The 23,091-nt window shown below is 46.2% G+C and overlaps 2 protein-coding genes across 10 annotated transcripts in view; one reads left to right on the top strand and one right to left on the bottom strand.

The window, feature by feature from the left end:
• The window catches only part of PFKFB3 (6-phosphofructo-2-kinase/fructose-2,6-biphosphatase 3), a 306,098-nt gene that overhangs the window by 259,552 nt on the left and 23,455 nt on the right, over window positions 1-23,091 (top strand). The window lies entirely within an intron of this gene.
• The window catches only part of PRKCQ (protein kinase C theta), a 143,829-nt gene continuing 125,354 nt past the window's right edge, over window positions 4,617-23,091 (bottom strand). For 3 of the 8 annotated variants that reach the window (XM_021943023.2, XM_021943022.2, XM_009213931.4), the window contains 3 exons: window positions 19,226-19,414; window positions 8,336-8,464; window positions 5,698-5,853 (listed from right to left, as the gene is read on the bottom strand). In XM_021943023.2, coding sequence (XP_021798715.1) covers window positions 5,698-5,853; window positions 8,336-8,464; window positions 19,226-19,414 — 474 coding nt within the window. Of the gene's footprint in view, window positions 5,854-8,335; window positions 8,465-19,225; window positions 19,415-23,091 lie in introns of all 8 variants that reach the window. The other 5 variants (XM_003903365.4, XM_009213929.4, XM_031652528.1 and 2 more) reach the window with 4 other exon arrangements.

Raw genomic sequence — 23,091 nt, 5'->3', positions numbered from 1 at the left:
GGAAAACTGAGCTCTCCTCCTGCCCTCTGGGAGTAGGGCAGTTGGTGCATTCCAACAGCATATTTTATAGTCAAAGCTTCATCCTCAGTAGAGTGAAGAAACGACAGGGAAGGCAGAAGCTGGGGGCAGAAAACAGGTTCCCTGGCTGGGCATTTCCTTCCTGTCCTCATGGTGAGACATCATTGATCACTGTGGTCACTGCGCCTCTCAGATGACCCCCTGGTGGGAGTTGCTGCCAACCTCTGAGGATCTTCTCAGACAGTGAGTTGAGTGCTGTACAGAAACGACCTTGGGTGGTGCCTACTCCATTTGCAAATATCTCTCGGCTCTGAGAGTTTGGCCAAGCTCTTCACTATGCATATTTCAGAGGACAAATAGAGGCAGGAGGCATCTCTGGGCAGCGGCAGCTGGCGTGGTCAGCAAAGGCCTCGTGCAGGAGGCTGGTGCTGCAGCCAGGCCTGGCGTCGGTTGGCTTTGGGGTTGTTTATGAGATGTGCTGGCCCTTTCGGGCTGGTAGGAGAGAATGAGTAAAAGTCCTAGAGCAGGAGCAGACATCAGGCATGTAGGGAACAATGAGTCAGCCAGCCTGGTGCTCACAGCAGTGTGGTGTCTTGCTCTGATATACACACACAGGCACACGCATGCCCCAGGGACACACTCAGTCTCTTTGGGTTCAGGACTTACTTAGGACACAGGGAGAAACAAGGAAGTCGGGGCTCCTCCCCTCATCACTGACCCTCCAGGAGACTGAGCAGACGGCCCTGAGGGAAGGAGAGCAGCCAGTGGCTTCATTCCCCCCACTGCATTCGGCCGGGGGCTGCTGCCCATGAGGATGGTTCCCTGAGTCAGAGGGAACAACACAGGACTACTGGAGGGCTGCCTGCAAGACTCCCAGCACCTTGGGGACTCCTCAGTAACTCCGGAGAAGTGAGAGCAACTTACTGGAAGTTGCTGGTCTTAGCCCTCCTTGAGTCACCCACACTGCGGTGACAGGATGACCCTGTGTCTCTGCTGTTGTGACCGCCCCTACCTCCTGGCTTCTGCTGCCCATCCCTTTGGCTGCCTTGTGGCCTTTACCTAATGCCTTTTCTCTTCGTCAACTATTTCTGCCTCTGTCTAAAATTCTTCAGGAGAGAGGACCTGACACCCAAGTCCAGTTAACCCTGTAGTGCCTGTAGGACGAAGCGGTTTCCACCAGGCATTCTCGTGTGCCAGGCGCCACACAGACAGAGGATTGCAGACAGGTGCTCACCCACATCCTATTCACCCACTCACTCAACAAATGCGCGTGATGGCGGAGTGTCTGCCAGGGTGGCAGGCTCGGTGGTAAAGAGCGTGGTCCCCCACGTGCAAGAAATCTCCTGTGGAGCTGTGGCACCAAGAGCAACATCGCTGTCGCTCTAGGGCTTGTCTGTGTGTAAACAAGCAAAATTCTCAGGACAAAGCCAAACCAAACCAATACCTTTATTATTTGCGCCCACCATCCACTGAGACCTGCTCTGTGGGCTCGTTCTTCCAAACTTCGGCTGAAATCTCAAAGGTCCCGTGACCTTTCCGGTGACATTAGACATGTCCTTCAGTTCCTCCCTCAAGACTCATTTCTGCAACTTACATGTGCAGTGCCATGAATAATTGAAAACCAATTTAAAGTTGACCCTGTCCTCTCATCTAGTTCAAGAGGGCAGTGCTGGTGGCTTGCAGTGGGGAAGGCACGTGGTCAACGTCTTCACATTTTCCATCCGCCCATGCTCAGTCCCCTCCTTCTGATGACCATGCTTTCTGCTCCCTCCCCCAAGCTGGGAAAGGACAGAGAAAGAGGAGAGAGGTGGCAGGAGAAGGCTTCCTTGATTTGCACTGTTGTGAGTGGGTCCTGGGATGTTCTGGGTCTATGGGTGTTTAAGGCTGACACTTCCTCTCGTGGCCATCCTTGATGGGTCCATCGGAGACAGAGGCTCTGAGAGCTCGGACCCCTGCCTGCACTTTTATAATGTAACAAAGGCATTTCTTCTTCTCTGGCTGGTTTGTGACTTCTTCCTCTCCTGTAAGCGTGGTCTTGCTGGATGGGATCTGAGAAAACCCTGGTCAACGCTCTCTCTGTGGACAGCCTCTCATGCACAGGGAGCCCTCTCTCTGTGGCCAGCCTCTCATGCACAGGGAGCCCTCTGTCTGTGGCCAGCCTCTTGTGCACCGGGCTCTCTCTGTGGCCAGCCTCTCTTGCACAGGGAGCCTGTCCCTCTCTCTCTGTGGCCAGCCTCTCCAGCCTCTTGTGCACAAAAAGCTCTCAGGCCTCATTTGTCAGCATGTGCAGAAGTGGTAAAGGATCTATCTAAAGAGCCAAACTCTCAGTCCATATCTTCCAAAAAGAAGCACTGGTCTCTCTTTTTCCAAAACCTTTAACTACGCCCCAAGGTGAAGTTCTCATTTCTATTGGCAAGGTTGAGTCTAGGCTAAAGAACACTGTGGAGGGGAACTGGGAGTGGTGGTGAGAGGACCGGGATTGAAGAGGCTGGCCCCCCGTGCCATTTTCCCTAGAAGCGGGACGGGTAAGCCAGGTGTGGCCCTGAACTAGGGAGTCCACTTAAAACTCTACTGAACAATAATCATCAGATGCTGATGGACGGATGTTGCTGAAACCCTGCACCCTGGAATGAAGCAAGATCTGATGCTAGGAGTTCTGGGTTCAAGTCTCCACTGCTCAACCTTCTAGTGTAACCTTTATGGTCTCCGTGGACCTCAGGTCTCTCCCTTATTTTTTATTTTATTTTATTTTTTTTTGAGATGGAGTCTTGCTCTGTTGCCCAGGCTGGAGTGCAGTGGCATAATCTCAACTCACTGCAACCTTCACCTCCTGGGTTCAAGTGATTCTCCTGCCTCACCCTCCTGGGTAGCTGGGATTACAGGCACATGGCACCACGCCCTGCTAATTTTTGTATTTTTAGTAGAGATGGGTTTCACCGTGTTGGTCAGGCTGGTCTGAAACTCCTAACTTTGTGATCCACCCACCTTGGCCTCCCAAAGTGCTGGGATTACAGGCATGAGTCACCGCACCTGGCCAGGCCTCTCCCCTATTAAATAGGGATATTAATAAGCTATTTCAGAGGACCCCTGAAAGAATAGAAGGGAGTAATAAGTACTTCTCACACTCAGAAATACGAAGCAAATAGTAACCTTGTTAGTCATCTGATGGATTCACACAGGTGACATTTATTAAAAACAAATGATGAGGCCTGTAATCCCAGCACTTTGGGAGACTGAGGCAGGAGGATCACTTGAGTTCAGGAGTTCAAGACCAGCCTAGGAAACATAGGGAGACCCTGTCTCTAATTCAAAAAAATAAAAAAAAAAAAAAAAAAAAAAGAAAACAAACAAAATCAGATGTTGAATAGACATTATTTTGGTCTGGTGGAGGGGGTAAAAGTTGTGTTGGTTCCTGTTTCTAAGAGCCCACAGTCTTCACTTGTCTCCTGGTGGAGGTCCTGTTGGGGTCACTGAGTGTCAGGAGGATGTTAGGTGCTGTGGCAGGGGTATGTGGGAGCCCAGAGTGAGGAGAGGATGGTTGGAAGGAAAGTGGGGTAGAGCTGCCCCCAGGCCTGCAGCGTGTGGAATCCATGAGTGTTTGCTGTGGAAAGTGTTGCTCACTGACTTTTCAGTTTCGCAGGATTTTGATTCAGATTAGAACCAGAAAGTGCTCTAGTGAGAAAGGACTTTAGATAGCATCTTCACCAACCCATTACTTGCAGGCCCTGAAAGATGAAATGCCTTGTTCAGGGCTTCACAGCACATGCAAAGCAGAGATCAGAACAGAACAGGGGGCTCCCTGCTCTCCACTGGCCCATCCAGGGCCTTGAAGGACCCTCTCCCTCCTTTAAGCAGGCGAATTTGGTAAACATGTGTGAGCATTTTCATTTGGAGCAAGGGGAGGACAAGCGTCGCCTTCTCACATAACTAGAGGTCTGTAGTCATGGTGCTATTTTCAGAACAAAGGGCCCAGACACCTGAATGGTGCCCATCTCCATCTCCTTAAATGAGGTTACTAGTGTTCATTTTAGGGGAGTGTCATTTTAGGGGAGTGTCTATTTAAAAAAAAATCACAAGAGCTCCATGCAGTTGGGAAAATGTCCCAGCACACCTGCAGACTGTCAACAGTCTGCTTATATTATTCTATTTTAAATATAATATCTAAAGTTATTTCCAGCCGTGTGATGAGGTAGGCTAGTGACTCCGAATATCATGCAGACTTGCTTTTCTTACGATTGCCTTAAGGTCACCTGACTTCCTCACCCTTTGGCTTACTCTACTCCTGCCTCAGCCTCCCAGGTAGCCTCCCAGGTAGCTGAGATTACAGGCACCTGACACCACACCTGGCTAATTTTTGTATTTTAGTAGAGACAGGGTTTCACCATGTTGGCCAGGCTGGTCTCGAACTCCTGACCTCAGGTGATAGGCCCACATTGGCCTTCCAAAGTGCTGGGATTACAGGCATGAGCCATTGTGCCCAGCCAATCCCCCAATTATAGAACATCATCTCAATGCTAGCTACATTTTGAGGACTGACACAGCAGAAGCAAGTTCTTGTGGGGGACAAGTGGGGAAGTAAATGATTAAGAGGACTCTTGTTTTTTTTTTTTTTTTAAATTCCATTTTTACACATCCACCTGTTTGTCATTAAGTCACAACATTTTATCAAAATATACACACAGCACAAATACTTTTAAAATGTATGGTTGGAGTTCTAATTAAACTCGACTGACTGCTGCAAACAGCATGCACGGGTCATTGATCTTGAATGATGCCTACGGAGGGGCTTATGAGTCATGAAATCACCAGTCATGGCACGAGAAGCGGTTGAGGTTCTTTTCCCAGGAGACTTATGCACGTCGTTTATTTTCTTGTTATAATGTGAGGATGGCAGTGAACGACTCCACCGACACTGGAGTTTGCTGAGAATGGGTGGATGGAAAGGTTTCACTGGCGAGGGTGAAATGATACTATCTTTGGGGAACTCTAAATATCATTTCTATCTTGACAAGATAACCAGCGAAGGTGTCTAGCAGACCTTCCCTCTCACGTTCCACTGTCCTCTTGACCATGGATTTCATGGTTAATCAGGATGAATGGATTTGTAGATCTCAAGTTACAAGCTCTGTTTATTGTAAAGAATTCCCATAAAAACCTATCCAGGGTTGGTCCCCCAGCCGTGTACACATCCACAAATAGGAATAGAATAAAACGGGTTAGTGATTACTCGTCTGCGGCTGAGTGAGATCCGCTACTAGACCAGGCAATGGGGCCGTTTCAGTCTTGAGATTTCTGTACTCCGTTTGCCCCCGATTCAACAAGCATTTCATTGATCAGCAGTTGGAGCCCAGGTGAAGAGTCATAATTTATTTCAGCATCAAGTTTTGAAACCTTTCCGAGTGCGGAGACCCATCTTTCAAGTAAATAACTACGGTTAGTAATGACCTAACTTCAGGAGCGTCTGTGAGACATGTCAGGAGACGAGACACAGGGCATCGTCGTTAGTGAAGTGGACTTGGTTTCTGCTACAGATAAAAGTCACGTGGGGGGCGAACGGGTCTGAGCCTTTATTGTTGAGTGTTTCTTTCCTTTTCCAAGTTGAAAAAGGAACCCAAGCAGTGTCTCGAACCAGTCCCCAGGGAGAAGGCAAATTCGTTCCTGTCTCTGGAGGGGCAAGATTCAGGATATCAGCCGTTCCATCCCGGGGTTCATGAAGGAAAAGTTTCTGAACATGTTCTGGTCCATGCTGTTGATCAGCGCTCTGTCGGCGAATGACAGCCGAGGCTTCTCATTTAAGAATTCTTTGTCGAAATTGCTGCAGTCATATGGTGATTTCTTGGTCAGAGTTTAAGGGAACAAAGAAAGAGAAGCAAAATCAGTCAGTAAGTTCATGATTTGCACTTTTGTTATCTAGGCTGTGATCTACTTATGGCAAAGTTGGCGTGTGCAGAGACACTAAATAGGGGCAGTGCCTATAGATGACCATGCACAGCTCTCATTGAACATGGCTACAATCCTGTGTCCTCGGCTTCATAATAATATAAATTCATAAATTCACAGAAAGACTACCACTGTAGACATTCAAATGGGATCTAATGTTTCTAATTAATGGTTTACATGAAGCAGGGTTGGCAACCTTTGAAAAAGTGATCCGCCTGAATTTGACCTCTGTCTTTTTAGTTTTCATGGAACACAAGGTGGGGATAAGGGAGGGTGGTGGGGAGAGGGAGTGAGGGGGTATGAACGGAGGGGTGGGAAGAGAGAAGGATTTTCACAATTACATATTCCTGTTCTTTTATGGACATTCTTGGCTGTTGTCAGTCCCTTGCCCTTGTATTTTATTAGTAAACATCTTGGGCTGTCTTTTTTAGACAACACAGACTGGGACAGAGTCCTTTCAGACCACTTGACCCATTGGTTTTCATGGCAAAAAAACCAAAACCAAACAAAACGACAGAGAAAGGGAAAGCAAGCATCTATTTCATACATGCTGTTCAGTATGGCGTTCAATTCAGTGTCCCGAGATTGAGAACAACCATGATTAACAGAACGTCCTATGAGCACAGAGAAGCGAAATTAAGAGTCAGGCCCCTCCCACCTGCCAAGGGCCCTGGGGCTGTGAGGTCAGCGGCAGCTCAGATCACAGGTCAGGGAAAGTTTCCTACTGGCAGAACTGGGAATGTCCTTTAGGGTAAGCTTAGATCCAAGTTTTGATTTTTATGTGCAAAATATTAAGTCGCTTTTAATCTGCAGTGGAAGGTGAGACATGGTTTAATAGTCCTGATAGCTAAAAACAAGGTAAAAAGTTTATTTTATCACAAATGACTAACCCACGTATTAGATGTCGTACTGTCACAAATAGTTAGAGTGCTTGAGGCCGGCCTGTTGGGCCCTTGGAACGTCCCTGGAGGTTGGGACAGATGTTGACAACAACTATTCTTGCCCTGGGAATGAGATGCACCTGCTTCTTCTGGCCATTCACTATCACGACTAATAGCCTGTGCGTTCTCGGGGTGGACTCTGTTGGGAAGTCCATGAGCCTGGCCCCCTTTAGTGCACAGATGGCCCATGTCTACCTGGGCAATCACTCCTGTATTCCCAGCAATCACGGGGAATGGCTAAGGCTGGCAAACCCACCACTTTGCTCCACTCTTAAAAATGAGTTTTTTTAGAAATTGTGATATTCATAACTTAAAATGTGCTTTCTTAATGACTTTTTTTTGTTGTTTTTCTAAAAAGTTTTATTTTTGGAGACAGTGTCTCACTCTGTCACCAGGCTGGAGTGCAGCGGTGTGATCCCAGCTCACTGCATCCTCTTGGGCTCAAGTGATCCTCCTGTCTTGGCCTACTGAGTAGTTTGAACTACAGGCATGCACCACCAATCCCACTTAATTTTGTATTTTTTGTAGAGATGGAGTTTTGCTATGTTGTCTAGGCTAGTCTCAAACTTCTGGGCTCAGGCAATCCTCCCGCCTCAGCCTCCCGAGTAGCTGGGATTACAAGTGCCCACAACCATGCCAGCTAATTTTTTATTTTTATTTTTAGTAGAGACACGGTTTCACCAAGTTGGCCAGGCTGGTCTCGAACTCCTGACCTCAGGTGATCCACCCACCTCGGCCTCCCACAGTGCTGGGATTACAGGTGTGAGCCAGCATGCCCAGCCCAACCTTGCTTTATTTTTGACTTCACTTTATGGTGGCCCATCTCGCAGGTAAACCAGGTCATTCTGCCTTTGCTGATGTAGCTTAATGACTTTTGCCAGTGAGGACAGATATGGAAATGTACAGACCTATCTTTTTTAAAGCACCAGTTTAGTTAGTTTCTCCCTTAAACCAAAGAACACCTAACAGTTGCCGTCAGGAAATGTAATTACATGAGCACTTTACAGATACTTTAATAAACATCGTGGAAAAAACAGCTCCAAAATTCCTGATGTAGGATGCAGGGTTTATGTCTGAGTTTGGGTTACCCAGACTGGACCATTAAGTAGGTATGCACCATGTGCAAAACCCCCTTTTGTTTAACAGTCATCCTCACAAATTCATATTCAACCTAAGGCATGGGCACACAGCAATCCATTCTTCATGCAGGTGCATCTTGACGACAGAGGTTAAATTTTGCAAACAAGAGTGACCTCCCCTCCCTGCCCCACCAGCCCAGTGACATGTGTTAGAGAAGTGCATTCCTCCTGGAGACTGGGGCCGGTGGGGAGTCGGAGCTCCGGCAGGGGTGGGCAGCTGCGGTGACTTGGACAGGCAGATGGCCCTGAGTGGAGGGAGAGTGGCTGACACCAAGCAGCCCATGAGCGAGTCCTTACCACTTTCGGCCGGAACGGCGGGTCAATCTCCTTCCGTTCAAGTTCCTCCCAGTTGATCTCTCGAAACAAAGGGTGCTGGCGGATGTCTCCCCTCACGCCCAGCCTCTTCTCAGGTTCTCGCACAAAGAGCTGAAAGGGAGCAGAGGAGGAGCACTGAGGTCTCCAGGGATGAGCCTTTTGTGTCAGGAGGGCGTGGTGCTTCCCAGTGCACCAGCCCCTTCTTTTCTAACCTCATTTTTCTACTCACCTTCATCAGGACTGACTAAAGTCAACCTGGTCCTGACACTCTCCCTTGAAGGAGCCTTTCTAAATTTGCTGGAGCCTGACACGTTATCTTCTGAGGTGCATAGACCTGATTGGAAACCGGCTTTGCCCCGTGTTATTGATGGGACCTTAGGCAACTGACAGACCTGAGTCAGTTTCCTCACCTGTAAAGTGAGCCAAGTGCCCTCCTGATGTGATGATTCATGAGACAGCAACACACACACACACACATACACACACACATGCACACAGACAGGCATATGTGATGGCATACACACATGGACATAAACACATACACACTGGCACACACACAAGTGTGAGCACGTGCACACACATACATACACATGAACACACACGTGCATACACATGCAGACATGAACACATACACACACACTAACACACACACACAAATGTAAGCCCATGCACACGGACAGCCATACACACGCATATAAACACATGTACATGATCACATGCACACGCATGCATTTGTGCACTATAACTCCTGGTCTGTTAAACCCAATAGCATAGAGTCAGTGATAATTTATTTGTCATTTGATCGATTATCCATCAATCAAGTCTCATTTCTTACAAAGCTGCATTCTTAGAATGATTCCAGCATTGTGGGGACTCAGGTACAATAGAAACTAGTCCTAGCAGTCGGCTTTGGACTCTACAAGGCATCTGAGTGAAGAGAATTACCCTCAGCTCCTGCAAACCTGCTGGAGGAGTAATATTTAATTCAAGGTCCATCTAATAATTTCTGAGCTGGCACATATGTACATTCCTCTTTGCGCTGTTCCTTCTCCTGTTCTTTCAAAATGAACACTGGCAAGACAGGAAAGAAACTTGGATATTTTTCAAACTTAAATAAAACCTGTCAAGGGCATTAAGAAACAGGAGAGTCTAAACATTAACTTCGAAAAGTAACAGGCCCCCTGGGTGTCTGGAGTAGTTGCCGGTTATTCTTACATCAGCTAGATGTTTATTGATGAAGTCACCACGAGTTGTAGGGCATTTTAAGGAGCCTAAGGTTCTTTAAAACAGAAAACATGGTGGAATGCAGTGATTTTCCAGGAGGCTTTCACAAGGACTTGACCTCCATTCACACCTCAGTTGCAAGGGCCTCTTGTTTTTACTGCTCATAAACATAGCCAGTCCGCCTGTTCTGAGATAGTGCTTCACTTACATTATCTTAGTACTTGAAAATCTTCAAAGGCTCTGTTCTTCCAAAAAAATGTAAAGACCAAACAACATGCTATTGTAAAGTGAAGTTTTCTCCCTTTTTTAAAAGAGTAAGGGAATCTCTTTTAAAGTTCCGGGTGAAATGTTTGGGCAATCACCCGGTGTATCTGACTGGCAAATCCTTGGCACAGTCTCAACTTCCTCTCTCCCGCTTACTATATGGGGGCCACTGAGGACTCGCTAGGGAAACTTGGGGTTCCAAAGTACCCAATTAGAAAGCCACTGCATGGTGGACATAACATGACAGTCATCCGAGAGACGGACTACCCACGTCGCCGCGGGTAAGTTTTCTGAGTCTCAGTTTCCTCGTGTGTAAATGAAGGGCTAGACAAGGTGATCTCTAAGGTCTGGTGAGTTCTGACATCCTCAGGCCCTCGGCTGGCATTCGAGGCTCTCTGGAGTCTGACGCTGACTCAGGGACCTTCCATTCCCTGGACCCTCTCTAGTCCAGACACTTCTGCTCACAGAAGACACCACCTGTCTTCCTGTCTCTGTCCCTCACTAATGACATTTCCATCTTGCCATGAGATACCCTCCCCTAGTCGACTCCCGTTTCCCTCCCCTCATCTTTAAATTCTGCCTTATCTTTCAGGGCTCAGCTTTCACCCCCTTTTCCTTGTGAAACTTTGATTACCTCCACTGACAGGGAGCTCTCTCTCTTCTGTTCAAGTCATATTCAGAATTGATGACACCATCATACATCATTCGCACCTTTCATGATTCTTAAGATTGATACATCATCCACTCCAACCAATGTTGTTTGAGAGGCAGGCACTGTGCCAGATGCCTCCGTGATTTTAAAACAAATTCTAAGAAAAACAAATTTATCATCCCAGTTGTCAGCTGAGGAAGCTGAGCCTCAAAGGAGCTATGCACTTTGATGACAGGTGGCCTCCTTCCCACTCATCCTGATGGATAATCTCTCATCTGGGCACCACACAACATCTTCCCTCCACTGGAGGATTAGCACATTGTATCTTTTTTCAAGGTTGTCTTCTTTCCTGCTAGACTGTAAGCTCTGGAGGCCAGGCACCATTGACACGTCTGTTCCTTACAGAAGCTAGCGTAGTGCCGTGCACAACATAGATGCTCAGTAGACGCCTGCTGAGGAAGTGGATAAGCTGTCTTTCCACTTGGTTTACCTGCAGATCACGCATCTTCAATCCTCATTTTATCTCGGTTGCCTCTTTTCAGCATAGAAAAGAAGCACCAAGTTCACAGTAAGATATATTTTTCTGTAGACTCAGAAAATGGAGTGGGTACTAAAAGCCTGGCTTCACCACGGTGCAATCCATGTATGTAACGAAATGACACCCGCACCCCATACATTTATACAAACTATAAAACAGCAGGAGTCATCACATGGAAAAGCTGATTGTTGTTTTAGAAGCAAAGAGAGGCTGGGCATAGTGGCTCATGCCTGTAACCCCAGCACTTCAGGAGGCTGAGGTAGGTGGATAACTTGAGGTCAGGAGTTCGAGACCAGCCTGGCCAACATAGTGAAACCCCATCTCTACTAAAAATACGAAAATTAGCTGGGTGTGGTGGCGGATGCCTGTAACCCCAGCCACACGGGAGGCTGAGGCAGGAGAGTTGTTTGAACCTGGGAGGTGGAGAGTGTAGTGAGCCGAGATTGCACTACTGCACTCCAGCCTGGTGACAGAGCAAGACTCCAAAAACAACAACAACAACAACAACAACAACAAAAAACAAAAAGGAAGCAAAAGGAATATGTGACTTGCCCTATGTCCCTTCTCCTGAAACAATGATACTAAATGATTGACCTCCACTTCTTAAGGACATTTGGATGAAACGAGATTAGATAGATGGCATAAGTGTTTCAGGAAGAGGCCAAAACCTCGCTCACGTTGTTCTAACGAGATGCTTCAGCAAAGTAGGCTGGAAGTAGCTGCCTGGGCCACGTGTGCTGCAGGCTATGTTTTCTATTCTATTTCTTCCAGTGAACATGTGGCATTTGTACCAAGAGGATCATGTCAATGGGCCTTCTGAGCTTGGATGTTTACCTGCAAATTTTAAAAATATATTTTAAAAAATAAAATGTGTAATGAGAAGAGCATACAGTCTCCAGCTCTGAGCTTCAATATTCTTTCCAGTTTTGCACAGAACGGCAAATTAGTATATGTTCTGCCCTGCAGCCACTTGACCCACTGAGGTCCTCAGGATGACAGGTGACCTCACGGGACGGGGGTCAGGCTGGAAGCTCCGCCCCTGGAAAGCTGCACTGAGGAAATAAAATTCTCGAAGACTTGATTTTGTTCATAAAAGCTGTCAGGATGGAGGTTTATATTGATGGGAAAAAATAGCCAGGATGTAGTTGAAATTTGTTTAAGTTTATTGGACAGTCTGTGCAAGAAAGCAGCTCCAGGCTGCGTAGGACAGCCAGCAGCGGCGCTGACAGATTGTACCTGGAACCTGCCTTCCCTCTTCAGTCGCTCCTCAGATATGTCTTTCTATGAAAGGAAGAGATATTTATGTTCCAGATCATTAGTTTCCCATCATTTTCAAACAAATGGACAGGACATCCTGGATGGATAAATGAGGAAGTAAAGGGTGTTTCTTTGGCAATCATCAACTGGACAGCAGCGTCCCCACTGGAATTCTTGCTGGGGCACAGCCTCTCCCAGTGTGCAATTGTTCAGTGCACGACATGCATCCATGCCCTAGGAGGGCCAACGGCAACAGGTCTGGCACTGCTGCTGTCACAGATGCCACGAAATGCTGCTATCCTCAGCTTTTCCAGAGGACCTATGACTTCTAGGTTTCATGACATTTTGTCAAATTCCCTGGAGGACATTTCTGGGAAATGGCATTACCTTTTATTTTTGTAACAAATGGGGCTCAAGAATGTGGGGGCTGTTGGATCAAAGCAAAGGAGGAATAGAGTATAAAGCTGGAAGCCCATTTATGGGCAGCAGATTGCATAATGGAAATTAATTTTATCAGCCCAACTGCAAGAATGTGCGTGAGGGAAGGCTCATGGAAGTTTTACTAACTCACATGGGAAATAACAAGTCCAAACTCTTCTATGTCAACTCAGAAGAGGGGTGTCCAATCTTTTGGCTTCCCTGGGCCACATTGGAAGAAGAATTGTCTTAGGCCACACATCAAATACACTAACAACAGCTGATGAACTAAAACAGAAATCACAGAAAATGTCATAATGTCTTCAGAAAGTTTAGGAATTTGTGTTGGGCTGCATCCAAAGCCATCCTGGGCTGTACGCAGGGCATGGGTTGGACAAGCTTCATTTAGAACCCCTTTTGACTGAGAATGGTGGCTCATGCCAGCACTTTGGGAGGCTGAGGCGGGCAGATTGCTTTGAGCTCCAGAGTTTGAGACCAGCCTGGGGAACATGGCAAAACCCGTCTCTACAAAAAATGTAAAAATCATCTGGGTGTCAGTGGCACGCACCTGTAGTCTCAGCTTCATGGAAGGCTGGGGCTGGAGAATCGCTGGAGCCTGGGAAGCATAGGCTACAGTGAGCTGAGATTGCACCACTGCACTCCAGCCTGGGTGACAGAGCGAGACTCTGTCTTAAAAAAGAAAAGGACCTCCTTCACCCACCAGTCCTCCTGTTTTCTTCTTTATCCTTTATTATCTCAGTTTCTGCTCTATTCAACCAAATTTATTTTCTTCTCTTGTGGTAACTCTTTCTCTTGCCACTGAAACTCTGCAGATGACTTTTTATTTTGGTGTTTGCAAGGCATTTAGCTTTAGATTTAGTTTTGTTTTTAAATAATCATAGATTCACAGGATGTTGATAAGACAGTACAGAGATGTCCTGGGCCCTTCACCCTATTTCTCCCAATGATTGCATCTCACATAATGATAGCATAAGATTAGGAGCTGGCACCGGTACCATGTGTGTATATACTACTTACGCCATTTTATCACATGTGCAGATATGGGCAACCTCCGCGCCAGGCAAGATACGAACTGTTCCATCACTGCAAAGATCTGCCTGTGCTGCACCCTGAGAGTCACGCCCACCCTCCTGTCCCCAGCACCCCAACCCCAGGCAACCACTATTCTGACTTCCATGTCTATGGTGTTGCCATTTCAATGAAGTTATGTCAGTGGACTCAGAGGACTCAGAGAGTACGTGATCTTTTGAGACTGGCTTTTTGCACTCAGCACAATGCCTTGAGTTGTTTTATAGATCAATAGTGTGTTCCTTTCCATTGCTGAGTAGGATTCCAGCACACGGCTTTTCACCTTTTCTCCTCCAACTGGAAGGAATCCTTTCCTCCCACCCAGTCTTTCTCTCCTTGGAGATCATCACTTCCAAGTTCTGTCCACGGAGTTACTTCTGGTTACCTCTGCCCCTCCTTCACCCTCCGTGCTGGTCTGAAGCATTGCACATCCTCAGGGTAGGCTGGATTTGGGAAGCACAGGGGGAGGCTGGCATTTATGGGCCATGAGGGGTGTTGAAGGATTGTGACTCTCCCTCCAGGACCCCCACCTTGGGACTCACTTGGAGGCAGCCCCTGAGTCTGGAGGTGCCCTCACGCCTTGGGTTGTACAGACCAAGCCTTGCGCTCACTTTTTTTCCAGTGGGTTTTGATGGCCCAGGCTTTGCAGTGCAGCCTCATGCTTTGGACTGAACGGCATCCCCTCAAAATGCACATGTGGGTGCCCCAACCCACAATGTAACTGTAGGTAAGGCCTTTCTGGAGATAATTAGGGTTAAATGAGGTCATGGGGTAAGGTCCTGATCCAACAGGGCTAGAAGTCTCATATGAAAGAGAGACCAGAGTTTCTCTCTCTCTCTGCCATAAGGACACAACAAGAAGGCGGCTGTCTACCAGCCAGGAAGAGAGTCCTCATCAGGAACTGACGCTGCTGGACCTTAATCTTGGACTTTCAGCCTCTAAAACTGTGAGAGAGAAATGTCTGTTGTTTAACCCACTCAGTCTGTGGTGTCTTGTTATGGAGCCCAAGCTGACACATTTCACACTGAGTTCATGATTACGATTGCTACATTGATTGCTACAAATGTAGCAACTGTAATAATGTTCGAACCTGCCTTTATATAAAATAACTTAATATCCAGATCCCACTAACTTATTATTACTATTTTTAAATTATTATTATTATTTTTTTGAGACGGAATCTCTCTCTGTTGCCCAGGCTGGAGTGCAGTAACGCGATCTCGGCTCACTACAGGTTCTGCCTCCCGGGTTCATGCCATTCTCCTGCCTCAGCCTCCCGAGTAGCTGGGACCACAGGCGACTGCCACAACGCCTGGCTAATTTTTTTATATTTTTAGTAGAGGCGGGGTTTCACCGTGTAAGCCAGGATGATCTGGATCTCCTGACCTTGTGATCTGCCCATCTCGGCCTCCCAAAGTGCTGGGATTACAGGGGTGAGCCACTGCGCCCAGTCCCTACTAACTTATTTTTACTGTTGTCAGCCTTTTTTAAAAAAATTGGTTAATTTTAAGATTGGCTTTCATTTTATCTGTGTTTGGTCATTAAAAGTGCCTTTAATTGGTTGTTTAGGGAGTTTTCTAAGTTATTGCTTGTTTGGATCACAGTCAGAAAGTGAAAGCTGAATGTAAGTGGCTCAAATTTTTACACACCTTGCTCCTTTACCCTTGGGTTGGGGATCTTGTGAGGGCTTTGTCAGCACTTTTCAGATTCAAGATCTTGATTTTCCAGGGAGAGCCCTGGAGTTGCCTCCAAGTTTCTAATGCCCAAGACAAGTTGTCACTTTTATTAGAGAGGTGGAAGTGTATTCCCTTTACATTTAATTCTAAGTCCTTCTTCAAAAGCAAAAAAAGTAGATTGGTGAAAAAAGATAAGCCTGCTAATATTTTTCTAGTTTTTAATTTAGAACCCATGGATAGCTTCCAACGTTGAAAGATCTTCTCCTATTCCCATTTTCAACATAGCACGAGCAAGGCTAAAAATGATTTCTCTAAATGATTATTTTTTAACCAGCTGACATATGAAATGCCAGAAATCAAAAACAATGTTTCTTCTAAAACACCTGCATTCTTGGTCCACTTCTTTTAGATTTGCTAGAATCCTTTTTTTTTTTTTTTTTTTTTTGAGGGGGGGACAGGGTCTTGCTCTGTCACCTAGGCTAGAGTGCAGTGGTGTGATCACGGCTCATTGCAACCTCCACCTTGTGGGCTCAAGTGATCCTCCCATCTCAGCCTCCTGAGTAGCTGAGAGTGTAGGCGCCAGCCACCACACCTGGCTAATTTCTATATTTTTTTGTAGAGATGGGGTCTCGCCATATTGCCCAGGCTGGTCTTGAATTTCAGATTGCTCAAGCAATCCTCCCACCTTAGCCTTTCAAAGTGCTAGGGTTCCAGGCATGAGCCACCACACCCGGCCTAGATGTGCTAGGCTCTTGATTACAGTGGTGGGTCTTTTTGACCCAAATATTTGCTGTGACAGCTCAGTATATGTAGGTCCTTATTATTCTTCTATGCATTTAGCATGTTGTATTGACATGATTAATTTGATTCTACAACTTGCTACACTCATACACTGTGGAGAGAATTTCGCATCCTCAAAAGAGGCCAACTCTGAGTCTGTCTAGAGTCCAGAGCTTTCATGATGGCTCTCAGGTGTTCCTATGTCTCCACATGGGTTTGCCTTGGGAGCTCCTGGCTCACACCTTGTGATTCTCAGAATCCAGTTTCCATTGGTAATACTGTGCCTGTATTCTCGATGGATCCTGGGCTACCACGGATGGGGCACTGAATTCTGTTTTGATGGTGAATTCTGGAGATTGCTGCTAAGATGGTAATAGCCTGCACTCTCAGAGTTTGTTAGAGTGAAGAAGTCAACAATATTTCCAGTGGACAGTGGGTAGGGCAGGTTGGGGACAGCTGGTCTGTAGGTATTTTAAGTACAGTTGACCCTTGGTGAACCTGGATTTGAACTGCACCGGTCCACTAATATGTAAATTTTTTCAATCAAATTTATACTGAGTGTGCCTGCCTCTCCCGCCTCCCTCCTACCTCCTCCACCTCTTTTGCCTCTGCCACTCCTAAGGCAGCAAGACCAATGCCCCCTCTTCCTCAGTCCTCTCAACATGAAGACAATGAGGATGAAGATATTTATGATTATCCACTTCCACTTAATGAATAGTAAACACATTTTTTTTTTAAATTTTCTTAACAAAATTTTCTTTTCTCTAGCTTCCTAGATTGTAAGAATATAGTATATCATATATATAACAGGCAACACATGTGTTAATTGACTTCATGTTATTGGTAAGGCTTCTGGTCAACAGTAGGCTATTGGTGGTTAAGTTTGGGGACTCAAAAGCTATATGCAGATTTGTCATTGCATAGGAGGTTGGCTCCTCTAACTGCCGAGCTGTTCAAAGGTCAATTGTACTGGTTAATATAGGTTTGGCTTTGTGTCCCCATCCAAAATCTCATCTTGAATTATAATCCTATAATCCCCATGCGTCATGGGAGGGACCTGATGGAAGGTGATTGAATCATGGGGGCGGTTTTCCTCCCATGCTGTTCTCATGATAGTGAGAGTGTAGTTTCATAAGGGGTTTCCCCCTTCCCACTTGGCCCTCGTTCTCTCTCCTGCTGCCCTGTGAAGAGGTGCCTTCTGCCATGATTGTAAGTTTCCTGAGGCCTCCCCAGCCATGCAGAACTGTGAGTCAGTTAAACCTCTTTCCTTTATAAATTACCCAGTATTAGGTATGTCCTTACAGCAGCACAAGAACAGACTGGTACACTGCTCAAGACAATCTGCTGGGCAGGAAACCAACAGTGAGAGAGTCTTGCAGAATCAGCTTTGGTACAGTATGTAGGCTAGGGACTGGATTGAATGCCTGTATCTCAAGGGTTTCAGCCAAACACGTCTGCAAGGATACGTATTTCTGCAGAACCTGGTAGAGTGCCTCCCTGAAGTCTCAGCTTCAGCCATCCTCCAGTTCAGGGGTAGGAGGCCACCAGCTGAATAAGAACTGTCCTTTCTGCTCATCCTCCTTCCTCTCTCGGCTTCTACCCGGTAAGGTCTGAGGCAGAAACTCAGGAGTTAGAGAGGAAGAGAACGAGAACACAGTCAGCAAGAGCAGGACAACCCTCTCTCCTCCAGTAGTGAGCAGCTGCCAATCACGAGCTCCGAGCAGAGGGAAGGAAGCCAGAATCCCAGATTTAAAATTAAAATTTATGTGATGAGGCTGGGCATGGTGGCTCACATCTGTAGTCCCAGCACGTTGGAAGGCCGTGGCAAGCAGATCCCTTGAGGTCAGGAGTTCGAGACCAGCCTGGCCAACATGGTGAAACCCCGCCTCTACTAAAAATACAAAAATTTAGCTAAGTGTGGTGGTGCACACCTGTAATCCCAGCTACTCAGGAAGCTGAGGCAGGAGAATCGCTTTAACCCGGGAGGTGGAAGTTGCAATGAGCCGAGATCATGCCACTGCACTCCAGCCTGGGTGGGGGAGTGAGACTCTGTCTCAAAAAAAAAAAAAAAAAAATGCAATGAATAACATCTTGGACTGGATGGTTTTAATTGTCCCACTGAGACAGTGTTTCATAACGTAAGAGTGATAACAGGTTGTCTTTTATCTAAGAGTAGGCCAAAAAGTCGTACATCCTGTCTAAGTTTTCAAGCAGAGGCAGGGGAAGATGAACCGGATGGAATATTTCTAATAAGAACTAAGGGAAACAAAAGACTGAGTTAAAAAAAAAATACAAAAACCAAAAACCTCTATATAACATAAATGCCCATTTTCTCCTGCCTCAGCCTCCTGAGTAGCTGGATTACAGGCATGTGCCACTACTCCTGGCTAATTTTGTATTTTTAGTAGAGACAGGATTTCTCCATGTTGGTCAGGCTGGTCTTGAACTCCCAACCTCAGGTGATTCACTCACGACCTCTCAAAGTGCTGGGATTACAGGTGTGAGTTACCGCACCCGGCCTAAATGCCCATTTTTTTTCTTTTCTTTTTTTTTTTCTTCATTGTTTTGGAGACAGGGGTCTCGACACATTGCCCAGGCTGACCTCAAACTCCCAACTTCAAACAATCCTCCTGCCTCAACCTCCCAAGTAGCTAGAAGATTGAGTTTTAAGTCATACCATGTGCTTGTTTAATGAACCAATTGCATCTCCAGGTGAGGGTATTCAAGGTCATGGAACTGGTTCCTGGGCCCTTATTTTATAACTGACGCACATGAGGGTTTATCTTACCCTCTTTTTGACATTTAATGCTTATAATATTGGTGCCTCTTAAAACACAGATGGCGCATATCCCATTTAAACCCAGTTCCATATAATCATTGTTTGCCACGTGCAAGTTGGAATCTAAGAGGAACCAAAAACCGACCAGAAGACCTAATGCTCATCTTATGAAGACACTCTTGGCTTCACTTCTTACCTTCACCAGAAGGTCCTTTGCCTCCTTCTCCAGCCACCGTGGGTAAAAGGGATTGTCCATGCGGATGGAGTGGAAGAGCTCCTCCTCGTCCTGCCCGTGGAAAGGCGACTGGCCAATCAGCATCTCGTAAAGGAGAACCCCGAAGGACCACCAGTCCACAGAGTGGTTGTATCTCTGACCCAGCAAGATCTGCACAGCCAAAAGGCAGACACGAAATTAATAGGAATGAGGCTGAGGAGTGATGACCCTTCCAGGGCGTCCCAAGGCCACTCAGTAAATGGTGGAGGCTGGTGGGTGGCTGCAATCAAGATCACCCTGAAAACTCTCTCTTCAGAAGCCAATGACTGGATAGCAATGTCTACACAATGCTGACATTTTTGAGTTTGAGTCCGAGCAAACACTTCTCAGTTTCAATTTGTACTTTTCCTCTGGTTGTAAAGAAACAATGAAACGATGCCATTCGTTTTTATTTTCCCATCAGTGACATGAGAACTTACATGGCAGATATTGAACCTAAGAAAGCTGATATGTGTCTAAGTTCTTCACCGGCACTGGTGTAAGCCTCAAAACCAAGCCTTTGTGCTTTGCTGACTTGTACTGTCCTGAGTCTTTACATAAACTCTCTGTAGTAATCAAGCATCCAAAGAGGCCATCTGGACAGTTCCCTTCCTTAAAGCCTGGCTCTCTATGACTGTTCAGTTCGGGAGGTACAACTGTAATCACCGATAGGCAGAATCCAATTGTGTCCTGTGCCGGGAAAGAGAACCGAGGAGAGCAAAGTGCTCAAATCTAGGCCAGGTGCAGTGGCTCACCCCTGTAATCCCAGCACTTAGGGAGGCCGAGGCGACTGGATCACCTGAGGTCAGGAGTTTGAGACCAGCCTGGCCAACATGGTGAAACCCCATCTGTACTAAAAATACAAAAATTAACCAGGCGTGGTGGTGGGCGCTTGTAATCCCAGCTACTCGAGAAGCTGAGGCAGGAGAATTGCTTGAACCTGGGAGGCAGAGGTTGCAGTGAGCCAAGATCATGCCACCGCACTACAGCCTCGGCAACAAGGCTCCGTCTCAAAAACAAGCAACGAGGCTCCGTCTCAACAAGAGAAACTCCGTCTCAAAAACAAAAAAAACCCCAAAGCACTCAAATCTAGAAATGAGAGATCTCTCAGAACTACCTACAGCTTGATAGCGGGGTCTGAGTCTATCTGTTAGGGAGGAAGATTTAAAGTCTGGAAACCTACCTAATATTTTGAAAGATTTCTATCCTTTCACCAACCCACTCTTCTGGCAAAAAAGGCTTTGTATGTTCATCTTTCAATGAATTCCTTTTTGGACGTTAGGAGTTAGAGGGCACATGCCATTCTGCTCAGTGCCTGACATCCCAACAAACTGTGCCTAAGCTTCTCTGAGATGGTGCATGGTAGGATCCACCCATGGATGAAAAAATAAGGGAAATGTGCTGGTGGGTAAATTACCAATGGAAATAAAACCAGTAGGTAGAGGAGACAGTTGCACTCGCTTGCTCATTGCAGCATCATTCACAATAGCCAAGATATGGAATCCAAGTGTCCATCAGTGGATAAATGAATAAAGAAACTGTGCTATATATACACAGGGGAGTATCAGCCCTGAAAAAGGAGAAAATCTCCATTTGCAACAACGTAGATGAACCTGGAAAACATTATGTTGAGTGAAGCAAGCCAGGCACAGAAAAACAAATACTGCAAAATCTCGTTTATAAGTGAAATGTAAACACATTGAATTTATAGAAGCTGAGGGGGCAGTTGCCAGGGTCTGGGTGGAGGGTGGGGAGGAGGGATAGGGAAGGCATTGAAAAAAAATGTGGTACATCTGCACAGTGGAATATTATTCAGCCTTAAAGGCGAAGGGAAACCTGTCACGTGCTAAGTGAGTGAGCCCTGATAACATTATGCGAAGTGAAATAAGCCAGGCAGCGAAAGACAACTACTGAGTGATTCCATTTACATAAGGTACCTAAAGTGTTAATTGAGGTTTTTGCCCTGACTTTCAGTGACAAAAACCATAACTACTTCTGCACCAACCTAATAGTTAAATTCTAGAGACAGGAAGTGGAATGGTGGCTGCCAGCAGCTGTGGGGAGGGGGAATGGGGGGCTAGTGTTTAATGGGGACAGAGCTTTGGGTTTTCAAGATGAAAACCTTCTGGAGACTGATTGCACAACTATACAATACACTTAATTTTATTTATTTATTTATTTTTGAGATGGAGTCTTGCACTGTCACCCAGGCTGGAGTGCAGTGGCACAATCTTGGCTCACTGCAACCTCTGCCTCCTGGGTTCAAGCAATTCTCCTGCCTCGGCCTCCTAAGTAGCTGGGATTACAGGTACATGCCACCATGTCTGGCTAATTTTTGTCTTTTTTGGTAGAGATGGGGTTTCATCATGTTGATCAGGCTGGTCTCGAACTCCTGACCTCAAGGGATCCACCCACCTTTGCCTCCAAAGTGCTGGGATGAACCACACCTGGCACTATTTTTAACATGACTGAACTGTACGCAAAAATAGTTCAGATGGTAAATTTCTTGTTATGTGCATTTTTACCACAATTAAAAACAAAAGACTAGGACATAGTGGCACATAAAATTTTTTTAATGGAAAACAGGGAAAATAAATCTTTGCCAATTCATGACTGCTGCTCCAAGGATGAGTTGCAGGCAAGTTTCTTTTGGCCAAAACAAAATGGAGAAGGAATAATAGGATTGTGGCACCAAACTTAAAAGCAAGACAGTCGGACTCTTTTGGGGATGAACATCTGTTCTACCTTGTAATGTGTTCAGGCTTAGCTGGATGCATCTGTGAACAGACACACGTAAATACACACACACACACACACACCCGCAGAAGGTATTTTGTTGTTGGCGCTACTCCTATCAAATGGAATTTTTCTCTTCCTTCTTTAATGGGCCTTTGGAATGAGTGGCAGAATTGTAGCACTGACGGCCTCGGAAAGAAAATGACACTGCAATTCCAGCCATTCTCCCAGCACGTTGGGAGGCTGAGGCGGGTGGATCACCTGAGGTCAGGAGTTTGAGACCAGCCTGGCTAACATGGCGAAACTCCGTCTCTACTAAAAACACAGAGATTTTCTGGATATGGTGGCACATGCCTGTAATCCCAGCTACTCGGGAGGTTGAGGTGGGAGAATCACTTGAACTCAGGAGGTGGAGGCTGTAGTGAGCCAAGATCATGTCTCCGCACTCCAGCCTAGGTGATAGAGCAAGACTCTGTCTCAAAAAAAACAAAAACAAAAACCCAGACATTCCAATATTTTCTAGGAAAGCCGCATTATTTGATGTTGGTGAGCTTTTTTAGATGGAACAGATTGATGTGCATGGCAAGCCCATCTCTGACCCTCCGCCCCCCTGGGCCCCCTCCTGGGAGACACATCAGTGCTAAGTGAGGTCCAGGGGTGCTGTGCAGTGTCTCTAAGGCAGACTTGCTAAACAAACAGAAGAACAATATCAACAGCAGCACAACAGTTTTGCTGACCATATAAAATGTCACGGGCTCTACTTTTGGCTTAATCCCTTCTTGCATGGTGTCAGGAGGACCCTTTAACCCACTCACTTCACAAATGAGAAATTTGTGAGAAACAGGAATCACATCTGGCCCGCTTTTTACAAGCTTCTTGTGAGGATCCAATGAAAAGTTGCAAAGTCAAGATGATTCATCTTATGGGATGACTATAAATGCTATGATAAATATCTGTTTTGATGATGTGCTCGTCCCCATTTCTGAAAATAAAGATCAAGTTGCAAACAGAATTTTGTCATCCGTTACTAATTTCCAATATAAAAATGCTACCCGCTACTCTTACCTCAATAT

The sequence above is a fragment of the Papio anubis genome, chromosome 11 (genome assembly GCF_008728515.1).
Source record: "Papio anubis isolate 15944 chromosome 11, Panubis1.0, whole genome shotgun sequence".
Classification (NCBI taxonomy): Eukaryota; Metazoa; Chordata; class Mammalia; order Primates; family Cercopithecidae; genus Papio; species Papio anubis.
The sequence above is the reverse complement of the archived record's forward strand: the minus strand, read 5'-3'. Positions and strand labels throughout refer to the sequence as shown.